The following is a 17,026-nucleotide window of genomic DNA, read 5'->3' on the forward strand; positions in this document are numbered from 1 at the left end:
GACACTAGCATGCTTGGCAGCTTCTGAAATTCCCTCTCTGTCTGATCTGCCAAATTGATTTCTACCACTAAACAACCTTCCTTATCTGCCAAACAGACTATTGAAGAAACAATCACGCCACAGTTGAAGATTAGTACTATCTGTATGGTCTGTCTGTTTATTTCTAATCTAGAAAGAGATGATAAGTAACAACAAGACCAAGTGTCTGCAGCCACGCCAACAGCTCTGTAATGTGTACTAGCAGTGCTTTAAGCTAAATTCTAACGTCGACATCTACAGTCTGTGGTCAACATGCTAAATTGCTCACAATGAAAATGCCAAGGTGTTAATGTGTAGCAGGTATAATGATAAGCATGTTCACCATCTTAGTTTAGCGTGTTAGCATGCTGACATTTGCAAGTACAACCTGATGGGAGTGGTACTGGTTTTGTATATTTTATTTTTAAAGGATCACCGTTAGAGTCATTAGAGTTTGTCTTTGGGACCATGAGTATCTGTAGCAAATTTCCCAACAATCCATCCAATAGTCAAGATATTTTACTCAGAAGCACAATTTTCAGGATCCAAGCAGAACTAAACTAGAATTTGGTCTTTGGGTAAACTAGACACAATTGTTCAGGAACACATACTGTGGAAACAAACTAAATGTCCATAGTACAACAAAACCTGCATACACACACACACACACACACACACACACACACACACACACACACACACACACACTCTTTCTCACCAGGTCGACCCATGCCGATCTTCTCCAGGTCTTCGTTCTTGACATAGTCAAAGTGTGAGAGCCTTGTGACGTTAAGGTCATCTCGGATCCGCAGGAAGTACTGCTGCAACTGCACCTCCATCAGCAGTTCCAGCAGCCATTCTGTGCCTTCCTCACACTGCATGCTACTGCCCAGTTTCTGTAAATACCAAACACAAAGAATACAGGAAACTGAGTTTAAAACATTCAACAGTTTTCTGAAAGCTTGGTCTCACAACCGAATAGAAAGTCACTGAGCAACAATCAAACCATTCTTTTCTGTAAAAGAAAAAGAAGAGAAAACTGAGCTCAGATCTATTGTGTGCTTGCCAGCAATTGTTTATGTCACAGTGAAATACCTGCTTGGAAGTTCAGACATTTACATCAGAGTCCACAGCTAGTCATAAATATGCCAACACACACACACACACACACACACACACACACACACACACACACACGCTGCACTGAATTCACTTAAACAAGGACATGAATGGCATGGGGCCAAATATAGCATCAGCTGCTTGTCAGTAGGCCAAGAAAAACTAACTGTACAATCATTTTACTTAAATAATATCAAGTAGACATTGATTACACAGATCCTGTGTCACTGTGGTGTTACTATAACTCTTAGTCATCAGTTCATCTTCTTCAAAATATTCAAATGAGATCCAAATCATCAATCAATTCATAAATACTCTGGAAAGAGAGGGCAGTATTTTGTGCAGATACACAAGGTGAATGATGATACATCTGGTGTCCATAAGTGTTGGTGAAGACAAACGGGAGGCTCCTAAACAATCTGACCACAATATATGTACTGTATCCCTCCGTAAGTCAGACCATCAATCTTTAACGTCAAAACACACCAGCCCAGCTTAAACCGCCATCCGTCACTGTCTACCTAATGTAACAAGCTGAAACGAGCACACCCTTTAGCTGGAATGGAGTTAGAGTTTAGAGTAAGGGCAGCAAGGAACAATTATAAGTGCTCATTTACTCCTCTATCACTCACACTGGTCCACAGTATTATTCCCAGTGTCATCAGGGAAGTGAAACCATAAACCAACGTAATCAACACAAGAAAAATGACAAACATTCCTAATCTGCAGAGACTGACAGAGAGACCTTTAGGGTGGATGCTCTGGGGCCCAGGGGTCACTCCGCTGAGTGGTAATTAGACTCTATGAATGAGGAACTTCCTGTGCTGGCTAAGCCAAGGTTACAAGGTCCGGAGGAAAGTGTCAGAGGGGTCACAGCTTCCTCTCTATCATTTAAAGTTCTTAATGGGCTTCGTTAGAGGGCACTTCCTATTGCTTTTAACAACTGTGACCTGAGGGGCCTTTCTGTCTCACACAAATACACACCTAACATCGGGCCCTTAAACACTGACAATATGTATCTACTGTCCCTTTTCATAGGAAACATTCAACAAAGTGATTGGTCCTGTATTTTCCATGAATTTCTGATCTGAGGTCAATCTGCTGGGAAGGCTCAATCCCCCAATGGTTATGCCAGATGTCCGTATCCTGATACATATTCATTGCAATGGCACATAAAAGTGGGTCAGCTGATATCTCTTTAGCAACGTCCAAACATGCAGCTTTGGCTCAGCGGGAGGCTCCGTCCACTTTGACAGGTCAACTGAAAATAGTCTGAGCTTGTTCCTGTTTACAACTGTGAGAGCAGCCTTTGATGTTAGCTTAAAGAGTGAAGAAGGTAATGTAGGATAATAAACCTGTAAGATCCACTTTATAGAGATGCAGGCTACGCTGAATGCCTGCGGTGCCTGTGGCTTTAGGATTAACTACAGCTGCAGTCATTCGAATCCATCTCCATATTTTGCATTTTGCTGCATCATGCCCGACCCTTACCCTGAGAAAGACGATACAGCGGCCTGTTTGGCTGGTCCACTACTGCGATAAGCTGTGCCAAATGTGGCATGTTTATTTGATCTGCAGTTCATGCTATTAAGGTTTTAAAGTTTTCCCCAGCCACAGTTAAACAACCTTTTTCTTTGGCATCCATGAAAGAAATATTGTGTAAAGCACAACATATTCCTGTGTGGAGCATACACCATGTCCACCATCATCCACAACCCAGCCCCAAGTCTGATCTTCCCTGGCAGTCAACATGTGAGTGTTATTTCACTGCACTGTGCCAAAGACGTAAGGCAGCTTCCTCTTGGGCCTCATTCCATGACAGTGTCACATCTGAGGCATGAGGGGTCAAAATCAAGGTGCTCAAGCCCTTATATCAAATTTCTCTGTCAACCTGCTAACTCATTTACAAAACTCATTACACAGGCATATATATATTACGTTTTACACTTTTCTGGAGACAGGTGCTACACAGAAATAAGCTGTCATACGTTCACTAATACAGTAGGTTGACATGGGTTGTGTCATATATTGTCGCAAACGGACATTATCAAATGACATTTTAGGAGAAATGGTGAGCTGTTCTTCCTTTGTCATGTTGTCATATGTAAAACATCTTTCATATCACTCCCAGGTGCTTATCTTGACTTCTTCTCTAATGGGATGAGGAGGAGGATGCACGTTGTGGAGGTGTGAGGTCAGCAGGAGGAACTCTGCGTTCAGACCATTAGGTGTGACTTGTGACAGGAGTCTGAGGAATCCAACCAGGACCAGAAGTCCAGAATAAAAGCTGTCATTTCAACTCCTTACATTTCTAAAAAAAAAAAAAGTGTTTTTTTTTTTTTTAAAGGAACATGAAATGTTACAAAAACAAGGAACATAGCCCAATTGGTTTTCGGTTTCAAACACACCATTTACTGCTAGAAGATGTGGTAAAGTAAGAAAAAAAAGAGAAAGAGACAGAAACAAGTTTGACACAGAGAGGGGAAAGAGGGATGTAGGAATTCAGATGCAGAGAAACAACACGATGTCCCTGCTGAGAAATGCCTCTGGCCTGAACTCATTCCTCATGGTAGTGGAGAAATGCACGCAAGCACACACACTCTCTCACACACACATATCTCCTAGCCAAAGCCATGTCCTGTATCAGATCTGTTCTGCTCTAACATCCTGCTGCAATAACAACAACCCTCCCTGAGGACGCCTTCAGTCCAGCTGGAGAGTCCACACACACACACACACACACACACACACACACACACACACACACACACACACACACACACACACACACACACACCATACCATATTCATGATATAAACACCATATTCAAAAAAATCTGGGTAGACCACATGATCCCGACTACAGTTATATATATATCCATGTCATATTTCCAAATAATAAAACCCCTCAGTGGACCAGGGAGACATCAGACAGACACTACTACTTACTCTATATACGTGAAAGTGTGCTAGGAAGGGGAATGACTTTTTCAGCTTGTCAAAGCGTCGCATCCTGAATTCCTTCGTCTGGGTGAGTGTAGGTGCAAAAAAATAAATAAATTAGGGATGTTTTAAATGGCCAGCGGTGGCTGCTCGTCTTCCAAACCATTACCAGAGCCACAGTCCTCCCAGTCTGACGTTCCCAGTCTCTGACAGAATTCTAAGCAGCGCTCACACTCCTCGGATCCGGACCTGCAGCTCCGAACCCGAGAGGGGGAAGAAAAGCTTCCTACGATCCTGTGAGCAAAACTACTACATTCCATGACGGGGCAAACGTCCTGTAAGCCCCTTCTTTAGCTTCAGCTCCCTCAAGAAGGCAAAGAGGCATTCATGTAGCACTTCAGAGTGCAAAAGAGAACTTTAGTGGTCTGATAATGTGTGAAAAAAATTAAGAGCTGCTGTTTGCAGCAGAGAAAGCCACCCAGCTCTGCCCTGTGCCCAGTCTAGCCATGTGTCCTCCTCAGACAGCAGTGAGCCAGTCATGCAAACTTGCAGAACTTCACCAATAAGTCACTCCTCCTTTCTCCCTTCCTTTCACTCCCTCTCTCTCCCTCTCTCTCTCTCACACACAGACTCCCTCTCTCCTTCTCTCGCTGTCTTTGCGCGTGCAGCTACTGTCTGTTTGCTTTTCCATCCTTCCATCGAGCGTGGGGCTAAAAATAGGAGCGACTTCTCCCCGATTCAATCGCTTGCCAGTCGGCCTAGCAGCCGAGACGCGAGAGCCAGAGTGAGTGAGTGTCTCTGGTTTCACATTACAGGGTGCAACAAGATGTGTGTCTGGGTGGTTTCAGAAAACAATAATGTGTGTTTGTCTGTCTTTATATCATCCCTTTCCTCTGATTTCATTTTCCTCTGTTGTTGTCTTCTCTTCTTCCCCTCATGTTCCCCCTTTTTCCTACCTCCCCCTGCAGTTCTTTTCCCTGGTCTTCTCCTCACCCTATCTTTCTGTCCCCCCCCCTTCCCTCCTGCAGTCAGTCAGACGGTCCGTGCAGTGCAGAGCAGTGCGTGGTGCAGAGGACAGAGGCTTCATGGTATTCAGCCCCGAGGAGCATTTGATCCAGGGCCAAAGGGTCACATTCAACTGCAGGATGGAGAGCTTGTTTCCTGTGATGCAACCCCCCCAAATACACACTCACACACTCACTCACACACACACACACACACACACACACACACACACACACACACACACACACACACACACACACACACACACACACACACACACACACACACACACACACACACACACACAACCACCACTGGTCACTTCTTCCCCTTCTCCACTGCTTAATTTCGTCTCATATCCCTGCACTGTCACTTTTTAGGATTTTTATTTGGTATGCACTCTGGGGATGAATACTGTTTATGGTCACATAATAACAGAGATAACTACCAAACAATACCTTGTTTCAGCTTCTCAATTGTGCGTATTGCTATTCAGATACAAAGCACTGATCAGACAAAACAAGCTGTTTGAAGACGTCAAATTGGGCTTTTGAAAAGTATAGCAGCATTACGATCTGAACGATTAGTCAGTTAATGGAGGAAATAATCGTCAGATTCATCAATAAAGAAAATGGCCAGTAGTTACATCCCTACACACACAAAACACACACACACACACACACACACACACACACACGTATCATTTTAAGCCTAAAAAGCATGTGTTTAAACGGCAGCAGAAGCTCTGCAGACTGAATTCATTTATCTACTATATAAACAATCACACACCTACAACGCTCCATCATTTCACAGCAGTACAAACAGAGCTGCCTGTTGACTGCTGAGGACACATCACAAAGGCAGCAGATGTCTGTCAGTGAGGGATTCATTCTCAAAGTTACAGCTGAAAATAAAAAAAACTATTATCTTAACAGGACCTGCCCAGACCACCTGCCTGCAGCCAACTCCCCCACTCCTACTCTGTCCTTTACCACTGCAGCATAAGAGTCTCTAACCTCACCCTTCTTCTTCTTCTTCTTCCTGTCCTTCATTAATCCCCTCTCTTAGTCTCCCATCCCTCCCCCCTTCCCTCCCTCGGGTCTGGCAAACCCCTTGCATTTTCTTCTTTATTTGGTGCTGCCTTTTATTTCCTGCCTCTAATCCTCCAAAAATGTTATCTCTCTCCCCCTCTGCTGACTGTAAACAAACCCTTACCAGCTGCTTTTCAGCCCCTCAGTAGCAGCGAGCCCCTTCTCATTTAGTCTCCTTCCAAACCCTATTTAGCTTTTGGTTTTCTAATTTCACAGGTTTTTGTTCTCTCTGCGCGATGCTTTTCTTTGCTCTTTGCTAGTTAATCAATCCATTCAGCATTTGACTTGGCTTTTCACGCTGGATGTTTTTCTCCCTCGCTCTCTCTCATTCACCGCCACTCTCCTCTGCTTTTAATTTACTTGAGGAAGGAAGCAGACGGAGAAGGAAGGAGAAATCAACAACAAAATAGGGATGTTGTCATAAAATGTCTGACTTTAATTGAAGACAGGACAGCAGACAGCAGTATGTTAGTGTGTTTGTTTGTGACTCCATTCACAACAAGACTCGCAGTGTGTTTTTAGTTATCTGATTTACTATGAAGTAAGTAAAAAGAGCTCCGAAAAAGTTGCAGTTTACATCCATGTGAGTCCAGACTGATAATATTTGTGGTGAAGAAGGAATTGAATCAAAGATGTGAAGAGTATTTTTTGGTTAAAGGTTAGTTACCACTGTATTTATGGTACATACATACATTATGTATGATTTCAGTGGATATACATTTTTGAACTGATTAATGAAGGAATGTGATAGATGTACTCGAGGTACACATGTACTTGATTATTATATAAAAATGGATTCTTTTGAAAGATGAAAGCCTGTACTGTGTTAGTGATTATCCATGGTTTAGTTCCAGTCAACGTGTGTGAAATTTGGAATCGCCAAATTCATTCATAAATTATGGATAAAATTTTGAGGTCACAATGATCCAAATGATGTCACAATCAAATTGACCTTTGACCTTTTGTATAAAAAAATGTGATCAATCAATTCTTGAGTTATGACCACCCTGTAAACATAATGCTTCCGACCATGGCTCTCACCGGCATAGAGGCTTAAAAGTGTCGGGTGAGAAAATACAGTAATTACTGTACATGGACTAACACATGTGCATGTAAATAATTCCCAAAGAAAAGTAACATATAAGGAAATACAACATGTCACCAAATTAAATGGATTCCAGGAAGCCCTTGTGGCAAAAGACCTACATCTGTTTTAACTGCATGGGGGAAAGCAGAGCAGAGAGGATCTGTAGTGTGATTCTGATGACATTCAGTCCGTCCCCCTGCTCTTATATGAGTAGGTGTGACCTGAAAAGCTTTCAAAAAAGATGGACTGACATGTCATGCTTGGTCATGATGAACACACACTGGGTAGGTAGATTTTTTGGTTGTTTCACTGTATTTTATTTAACAATCACATCAAGCTTCTAAATGAAGCTTATAAGTTATCCACGCCCATAGAAAGGGTGGTGAGGTTAAATCACAAACACTACCATCACACCTACTGTTACAATGCTAGCACTCCCTCACATACAGTATGCTGTAGTGTCAGCAGGCCTCCTAAAGGCCCCTAGCCCTCCACACTATCTTTTACTCTTCTTGAGCTTTCACAAATGTTTTGTGAGAAACAGCTGAGGGCGCTGGCTGCCCCTCTGTCCATTATTTCAAGAGTGTAAGCAGGGGATTCCTCCTGGACTCGTTCAGCCATCGCTTGTCTCATTCTCACAGTCACTCAGCTGCAGAGGTGATGTCATGAATCTGGCTCTAAATAATCTAACACACAGGATGTGACAGGACAGGAGGGAGGAAAGAAAGCAAAGACCCTGCTCTGCTCTCCCTCTCTTCCCCCTTTGCAACCACACACTCATGCCGGGCCTGGAAACACAACCCCCTAAAATGACCTACGCCATTAATTGCATTAAAAAAAAATCCCTGAATTCCACGTGATCTCAACTCCTTTTTAACTATTAGTTGGCTAATGTGCTTTGGGAAGGAATGGGTCACAGTAAAGTCAACTTCATTGCTATGACAAGTGGGAAAATAATGTTTGCTTAAGTATAGGAACAGTTATGTAACTCACATGACTATGAAACTGATTTAAAATAGCCCACATTCCTTCAAATCAGCAGCTGGACAAAGAGCCTGCCACTGCCGAGTTTAAAATCTGACCACAATTGAAAAAAAGCCTGAAATAACTGATTCTCAGCTACACAGGTCACCTACCTAGCTGGTGTTTGTGTTTTCACCTGCAGCTGACAGTAAAGAATCTCAACAAGGCAACACTATTAAATCACTACAGACAAATCATGGGCAGGAAGAAAGGAGGCAACCTGCTGGTGACAGTGGAAGGTATGTTCAGGAGCTGAATGTGAGACAGTTCAGTGTTTACTGAGCAGTGCATGTAGAGCGTCAGATACCCAATTTACACTGGTCGTTTTAAATCGGTGGAAGTAATGTATCACAGTGCCAGCAGCTGCCTGACTAAGCAGATTAGACCAATACGATTAATGGTCAGTGAGTTGACCTGCAGCGCCACTGTGCCGCCACTAGGCAGCACCAGTCTCATGATGGAGCATTCAGCTGGGTGGATGGGTGATCTTTAGCATCACTTGACCTTCTGCATTAGGTCAATGTGCTGGAATAACAGGAAAGTCTGACATCCTTAATACAAATCATGAGTCGTTGCTCTTGTTTTACTGTCACTTGATAGAGAAGCCAGGACAGTTCAAATAGCCAGAAACCTAGCTGTATTCATTTTCCATTGTTGAAGGTAACTCATTCTGTGCACAAATGAACGGCAGGAATCAAGACAACCAGAAGTCTGGATATTGTTATGATTATGTATACATGAAAAAACAGGTTTATCGAGCTCTGCGTAAACAACGTATCCCGAAAACAATCAGAACTAGAATAAGACTGAAATATGATATACTGGATACTAATGTGCATGAAAATGTAGAAAGAACTGCATCACTTTGCCCTATTAATTGTTAAATATGTTCATATTCTCATGGACATTGAACTGTGTCTCTTGTCACAATTACAATGAAGCAGCTACTGCAGGCCGGTCCAGCTGCTCCTATTTGGCCTTCATCTCTTTCTTGCGTGCGCACACAAACACACACACACACAGCAGTACAACTTAATGCCTGTTCAACTGGAATATGAAAAGGATGCTAATGCTGTAAAGCCTAAGTGAAACGTCTGGCTATGTAGATTGTATTATCATGAATTGACATCAAATTAGTGGCTTGCTGGCTAATAAGATTATGAAGAACAGAGCGCTGTGTGAGGTCTGCATTATGTCTGAGTACTGAAACACACACATACAGACACACACACATTAAGCTTGATTCTGTAATATGAAGCTCACTGTACACAGACACAGGCACGCAGAGGCATGCGCTCGCATCGGCTGAATTCACACTGACGTACAGTGTTGGGAATTAAGATAGCTTAGTGGATACGGGCGGACACGCTGCCAGTGCATTTCTAAAATAAGTCGCAACCTTTTGGTGGCAAAACATCAATCTGCGGTTTGGTGTCGGGTGCCAAAAACCAGCAGAGCAGAGTAAAGGAGTAGTAGAACAAACATCATTAATCCCTCTTACAACTGTGCAAGCAAAATATGTACACACACACATGCACACACCGACGGTGGCTCTGACGGAGGCCTGCATGCACAGACAGACAGAGCTGCGTCATTCTTGATCTCACAGATAGCAACCCCTCTGCCAAAGTCTGGCTTTTACGTTCTCCTTAAATCCCTTCACCGTCCGCCGCACCTCATCATTCGCAGAGTGAGGAGAGGAGAGGCGTTGTGTTGTGGTGGGCGTCGACGCTAACAAGAACCGACTGTGGGAATGAAAAAAGTTTCGGATACAAACAGACTGCTTCCAGGCAAACACAGAACATATGTGTCCCCTTTTAGGTAGCTTGACCTAATATGTATAATACCAGACTACCAAAACAACCCCCCACTAATACTTCCTAACGTCACCTCCATCCTGATCCATCTCTTCTTTGATCCCCTAAAGCTGGTTAAGAGGTGAAAGGAGGGTGTTGGTAAAAAATGTCGGTCAAGTGTCATGATTGACCTACAGACAGTCAGCAGTGTGTGAACCACAAATCGAGCACAGTGTGTGCTACAGTGAGATCCACTTAGAATATGTATTGGTCCCATTTAAAGGCAATACAGCAGATGCTCAACAATGTAGTGCTGGTTGAAGCTCACTAATCCCCTCATGCTCTAAAGAGAAATAGATCTGTATTAAGGATAAAATGGTAAAACAATGTGTACATGTAATTATAACACTCTCTCCATTCTCCTTTACCATAAGTGCTCTCTTTCTCCTCTTAGTGCCTCTGTTCATCTGTTCTTACACATCTTTCTCTTTGTCTCTGTTTCTGATGGAGATGGCCGCATGCAGTGTGTTAAAACTAGAAAACCGCTGTATTCAGCACAAAGCTGTAGCTGTAGAAAGAGAGCGGTCTGATTCAGCCCCCAGCAACCAGGACAGCTGCAGCGTCCACTGGCTTAACTCTGCTGAACTAGCACACAGACCCTGAATGCCGCACACAGTCCACATTCATGATATTTAAAGTGTTGCACAGATCTACACATTCATCCACTCGTCCGTTTTTTTTATTTAGACGGAGGGCTAGTCCATGAGAGCAGAGCTGGGTGTTGTTTCAAATCTTTTGATAACAGTATGAAGTTTTAGTACCAGTACAAAATAAACTTAGGTATACTGAGGGAATATAAAGCCTTGTTCTATTAACAGAAAAAGTCAAACTTGTCAAATCTGGGATGTCCTTTAAACATAAGCTGCCCCTAAGAACTTTGCCTGAATAAAACAAGAAATACACCCAAAAACTGGGGAGATTCTGAAGTACATCACAAACAGTCCAATCACAGAATATGAGTTGAGGCAAGAATTCAATGTCAGCTTTGGGTGCTTGACAGTTTCTCAGTGTTATGGAAACATTTTGAGCCCAACAGTCGGCGGACATCATAGACCGTATATTGGCCTACAGCAGATGTATTGATATGAGTGTTATCAGTGTTATGTTATATGTTTTTATTTAACATGTTAAAGAATATTTAACTTAAATATTCTTTAATAAAGTTACTTCTTTAAGAAAGCTCCCTTTCTGAGTACCTTAACATAGTCATATCGGAAATCGGTGCACAATCCACAAAGAAAAAAGTACCAGTGCAAAAATTCACGATATCCACTATATCGGAAACTGACTGATTTTTCATAATTTTCCATCTCTAAAATCTGCGTCGTATCAGTTTCAAAAATAAGTTGGGCTCTAGTCAGCACCAAAATGTAGTGAGGTACGACACCTAGCCAAAATCTATAGGAATCATAGATCATTATCGGACATGTAACAACACACAAGTTATTATTGTTGTACTTTTTTTTAAATGGATACATAAAGTGAATGAACGCACTCACACACAACCTGTAATTCCATCTTCACTTCAACATATTCAGGAATCAGGAAACAAAGGAAACATTTTCCATTATAACCTGGACCAAGTTGAGGCCAATGCTCATACTGATATAGTATCAGTATATATAACAATTGTTTTAACTCAACCAAATTCTTGACATGGATCCCTTAGATTTGTACTGAGCAGAACATTTTACAGTTGAAAGATACACACTGGACAAACTATGTACCGGTGGCACTGTTTCTAAATTTTTTAAAAACCTTTAGTTTGTCAGTCCTTCCTTTTTACTCATCAGCAGAGATACACCGGTACGATATATCTTCAATAACCTAATACTGGCAAAAACATCGGCCTGGCCTCATCACTCTATAGAAGAATATTGTTCCAATCCAGACAGGAAGCTTTCTGAATGTCATCCCTCTCTCTCATACATTTTCCATCTGCCTCCCTTCATATGCTACCCAATAAAGATTTTAAAAAGGGAAGAATACTGACAGCATAGTGGCATTGGTACTGCTGGCCTCATCCAAGCCAAAGGAACAGTCAACCTTGTCAGTACATCACATAGTTTGAGAGAAGACGTGGGGGTTTGCGGAAGAGGTGGGAGGGTATAAAATGTCATACTTTGCCTGTCACCAAGCTCATTCAGCAGCACTTCATCAATGACCTCATGGTCAATAACTCAGCACACACAGGGGCTGTGCCTGAGTGTGTGGGTGAGGAGTGCTGTGCCTGAGTGTGTGGTGAGGAGGGTGATGGTGCGATACATGTGTAAAAGAGCTGCTTCTGTGCGACAGATGAATGAGCGCTTACAGAGATACAAGATACGGAATTGAATGTACACATTAGGCCTTTTTCACAGCAGACACTTGTAGCACAGGTTTCACTAATAATAACAATGGCTCTGATCTGTTATGTGTAAGTAAGTCATGACAGTGAGTCAGCTGAGCCCTGAAACCGAAGCAGCTAAATGGAATTCAGCCATCATTTATTTTATTATTTACATTTGTGCTTTTCTTACTGTGAAATGTCAAAATATCCTCTGTGAGAAAGACGTATTTTGACCGATTATTGACAAAATAAATTACAGAAAATTATTTTCTCTCCAGTATTTCCCTGCTTGCCACATGTGCTAATCCATTACACCACTATTAACACGCAACCTAAAAAAAAAAAAAACACCACACTAAAATGCCATGGAAATGCCTGACCCTGCCTGAGTTAACCTAAATGTTCTTCTGTATTTTGGGTACTGACACAAACACGCACACCAAAACACACATCTGCACACACGATAAAGGTGCAACACTGTTGCTTATGTTACTCCCACAAAGAGATCTATATATGCACATTTTCTAGAATAAAAGATACATATTAGTATGATATGTATAATATAAAACAACAATTTACTGATCGGCCTGACCTGACTGTTTCTATTGCAATCTAAAATTCAGAGAGAAATGCCAAAGCCTTACATCATCTCACACCCTTTAATTTTCCTTCAACAGGAACCATAATACCTGCTGACAGTGCTGCCCACTGTTTGTGTGTCATCCATGTTTGTCTGTAGCTTTGTGGCATGATCACTACTATAATGAAGGAAACTGTGGAGGTCTACCTCTTCGTCATCGCTGGGCAGGCGTTGGTAGTCAGACTCTGACGTGTCCTGCAGCCTCTGGTATTCTGCCGTCTCCCCCATGGTGGCTCCCGACCCGTACCTGCCCGGGGCAACGTGTCCTCAAAGTCTTCAAATAGCCACAGCTCCAGTCAGCGGGCAAACCCACTCACTCACTCACTCAGTCAGTCAGCCCTGCTTCGAGGTCTGTGCTGTCATTAGGAAGACAAGTACAGTATTCTGCATGTCACTCACAGTGCAGTGCTGCATTATTTCAGATCGCTGAGGACAATATTTGTAATCATTTAACTAACTATGCTGTTGCTGTAGACCTCCAATACTCCCACCTCCACTGTCTTCATTTAGGTAGAATCAGCTTTCCTTGAAAATGGCCAGACAATGAGTTCCTCATGTTCACACAGTGATAACAGGGCTGCGTTCACCGCCTGACCAGTCTGTAAAAACACAGGTGCTTATCTTTATGGAGATTTCACTAATGCATTCCTCTGGCAAACTGCAGACAATAATTCTTGATGCAGAGTGAACATAGTCCTTATTTTTGCACTGTTGTGTGCAGGCAGTGATTCTTCCTCTTCTGTAGAGAAACAGAAGACAATCTGCTTTGTTAAGCAGATGTACAGCGTGTCCTTTTCAACGGACGGTGGCTTGAATCTTCATGAATCATCCAAGGTGTGAAACTGATGGATTATTGATCGTTACTGTCCTCCTAGATATGGAAATCCCACGTGTAGAAGCTGCTGCTGCTGTCAGGGTGGAGTGTTGGGATGATGCAGCCAAGGTGTGGCACTGGAGGTGACAAATCCGGCAGGCTCTATTTCTGTCGTCCCATCTCATGCCACGGTAATCACCTCTACCCTCAATCTCTCTCTCGCTCCAATTCGCCCTCCACCTCTCTCATCTCTGCTGTCACTGTCTCTCTCTCTCTTGTTCGCCCTGCCTTAGTGCTGACGCATGCTCTTCATATCCAGCAATGCTTCTCTCTCTCTCTCTCTGTTTCTATTCCTGTGCCCCAGTTCATCACTCCAGCCAGCCTACCTCCTCTCTCTCATCCCCGGGAGTGAAATATCGCAGCAGCCCAGAGGAGAGAGCTCGTACAGGAGCTGTTTTTCATTTTTCACCTGTTTCATTTCATCCTTCCTTTGTGTGTGTGCTTCTGTTTTTTTCCCCCCACAGATCTTGAGCAGCTGTCCAATCGGACTGGCAGCTCAGCTCTGACGATCACAACTAAAGACTGGGAGGATTTTTAACGCTGCTTTGTCCTAAATGGACTTCCTGATTGCTCGGTCGATGCCTAATCCCTCGCTGTTGTTGTTATTGTTTCCCCCTCCTCTCTTCCTTTCAGTCCCTCACCCTATAACCCGCTGTCCGCACCGCATTGCTTTTTTTCTTTTTTTTCCATTTTATCCCGGCTCGATGATTTGGCGAGTGGTCGCCCTCCTCTATTACCGTGGCAACATCAACCCATCCCACCTCCTCCCTGCTCTTCTGTGTCCTGTAGTCGCAGCGGTCCAGTCAGCGGTGGTCCTTGATAGAAACAGCCAATGACGGTCGAGGCATGCTGACACGGGGAGGGAGGGGGAGGAGAGCCGATTGCGAGAGGCGGGGGAGGCCCTAATGAGGAGAGTTAATCCTCCCACTGAGAGGGAGAAAAACACGGCCATGCTGCTTTGTGTGTGTATGTGTGTGCGTCAAAAGCACCTCTCCACTATAAGGAGGGTATCCAGGCCATCTGGATCCTTGCTGAGTGGACATCTGGATGGAGGGGAAAATAGAATAAAAGAACAATGTGTGTGTGTGTGTGTGTGTGTGTGTGTGTGTGTGTGTGTGTGTGTGTGTGTGTGTGTGTGTGTGTGTGAGCGTGCACATGTGTCACTACCTCCTAGTCTTTCCCGAGTGATAGTGTGACTAGCACCATTGCGATCACAGCCTGATGCCACTGAGCAAACCTTTAACACATCAGAATGACAGCAGAGCTCGCTGATTCATAAGTCTTCTTCTCCCCCCCTCAGTCCATGTTACTCACTCTTTGTTTTTTCCTCTTCCATCCTAAACACTTGCCTTTATCCCTTTTCCTTCCTCTCATCTCATTTGTGCCTTTCTTCCCATTCCCCACCACCCATTTCTTCTCCCTCCTTCTCTCTCTCTCCCTCCATTCCAGTCCCGTTGATGTCCTTGGGCCGGTTATTTGCAGCCCTCAGAGCAACATTTGCTTTTCGCTCTCATTCCCCCGCCTCTACTCTCTGCTCTGTCGTTGAATCGGCTGCCACATATGTGAGCGGCACGCAACATCGCACTGTAAATACACAAACATGCGCTCACCTCCACACGAAGGCACGTGCACACGCATCAACTAACAAATATTTACACAAAACTGAAACACAGACGCTGTGCATGCATGCAGACACAATACACAGCAGCACAAAGGCCTGTATTTCTGCATTCACCACCAGACATAATGCTGATTATAGCTTTACGTGTTGAAGGCATTGCCAGCAATAACAATCAAATTCCCTCTGCCTTTCATGAGCCAGTGAATTCTTATAGGCTTACCTCTCATTTTCTCTCTCTGTTTATGCATATGGCTTTGTTTTCTGGCCTCTGGGATCTGTCTGTCCACTCTAGTAGAAACTGAATGGACAGTCAGGCAATATCAACAAACAAACTCATCAAACTTGCTTGTCTCAGACCAGCAGGCTAACTGCCGGTCCCTCTCAAAGAGAGCTGTCAACCTACATACTGTAGTACGAATTGGAAAGAAACAGTTACTGAGATACCCAGACGCAGGCACAGCAGGCAACATGCATTTGTTTTTACATGGCGGAAGGCAGTAACAAGTCTGAAGTGTGGTTGCACTTTGGAGAGCTGAGGACAACTGGATCGAACATGTCTGCAGAACATGCAGAAGGGAAAAACTCAGACTTCAGATATTATGAACCATCTTTGCCCACAGCTTCACAGCGAATGCAAGGTAACGTTAAGCTAACTTTAATCTCAATGCATCATGTTGGAACTTTGGAATGGGGGAAAATGTCATTATTTATCTAGCTAAATAGCATATCATTAATGTAAACTTAAGCTTTTAATCCAGCAGTTGTCAAATTGGTTATAAAAGTGTTAATAGTCTTCTTAAGACTTATTTGTATTTATGTGAATTGTGCATGGGATCAGCGAGTGTGTGAGTGACTTAATGTTAATGCACAAATGATATAGTTTTCACATGTTTACATGAGGTATTGGCTATGTTGTTATTTTATGCAAACAAAAAGCTCAGTTCAGGTGTGTATCAGTATTGTTTTGAACATTTTCAGCACATTTTAAAAATACCGCAGTAATAATGATAACCGTGATAATCCTGGTCACTGTAATTGTATATGAATGCTCATACTATTTCTTAATAGAGCATGTATAGAGGAGGATATAACAACATCACAAACTATGACCAAAATACTGAACACGCTTACACACTCAAAAACAGTACCCCAAGGTAGTATTAGATATAAAATGCACTAGAGGGGCAGTAGTGGAGAGAGAGGAAGACAGAGCAGGGACATCATGGCCGGTTGAAGCTGGGATAAATGGAGCTGAGCTGAGCTGTGGGGTCATGTGGGGTCGCTGCTGCCCACCACCTCCCCCTGATGAAGTTAGCACGCTCCATTACAGACTGTATGGTAGTTTGGTAAGACTAGAGGGGCAAGACTGAGTAGTATAAAAAAAAATATTCATATGATCTTACAATTAAGATCAAAGTTG

The 17,026-nt window shown here is 43.1% G+C and overlaps 1 protein-coding gene across 10 annotated transcripts in view; it reads right to left on the reverse strand.

The window, feature by feature from the left end:
- The window catches only part of tnk2b (tyrosine kinase, non-receptor, 2b), a 70,228-nt gene that overhangs the window by 19,183 nt on the left and 34,019 nt on the right, over nucleotides 1-17,026 (reverse strand). For 5 of the 10 annotated variants that reach the window (XM_051407951.1, XM_051407958.1, XM_051407997.1 and 2 more), the window contains exons 3-4: nucleotides 13,259-13,467; nucleotides 737-914 (exon numbers count right to left, since the gene is read on the reverse strand). In XM_051407951.1, coding sequence (XP_051263911.1) covers nucleotides 737-914; nucleotides 13,259-13,339 — 259 coding nt within the window. In that variant the 5' untranslated portion in view covers nucleotides 13,340-13,467. Of the gene's footprint in view, nucleotides 1-736; nucleotides 915-4,086; nucleotides 4,517-13,258; nucleotides 15,040-17,026 lie in introns of those variants that run through there. The other 5 variants (XM_051407968.1, XM_051408032.1, XM_051407946.1 and 2 more) reach the window with 4 other exon arrangements.

The sequence above is a fragment of the Dicentrarchus labrax genome, unplaced genomic scaffold, assembly GCF_905237075.1.
Source record: "Dicentrarchus labrax unplaced genomic scaffold, dlabrax2021, whole genome shotgun sequence".
NCBI lineage: Eukaryota > Metazoa > Chordata > Actinopteri > Moronidae > Dicentrarchus > Dicentrarchus labrax.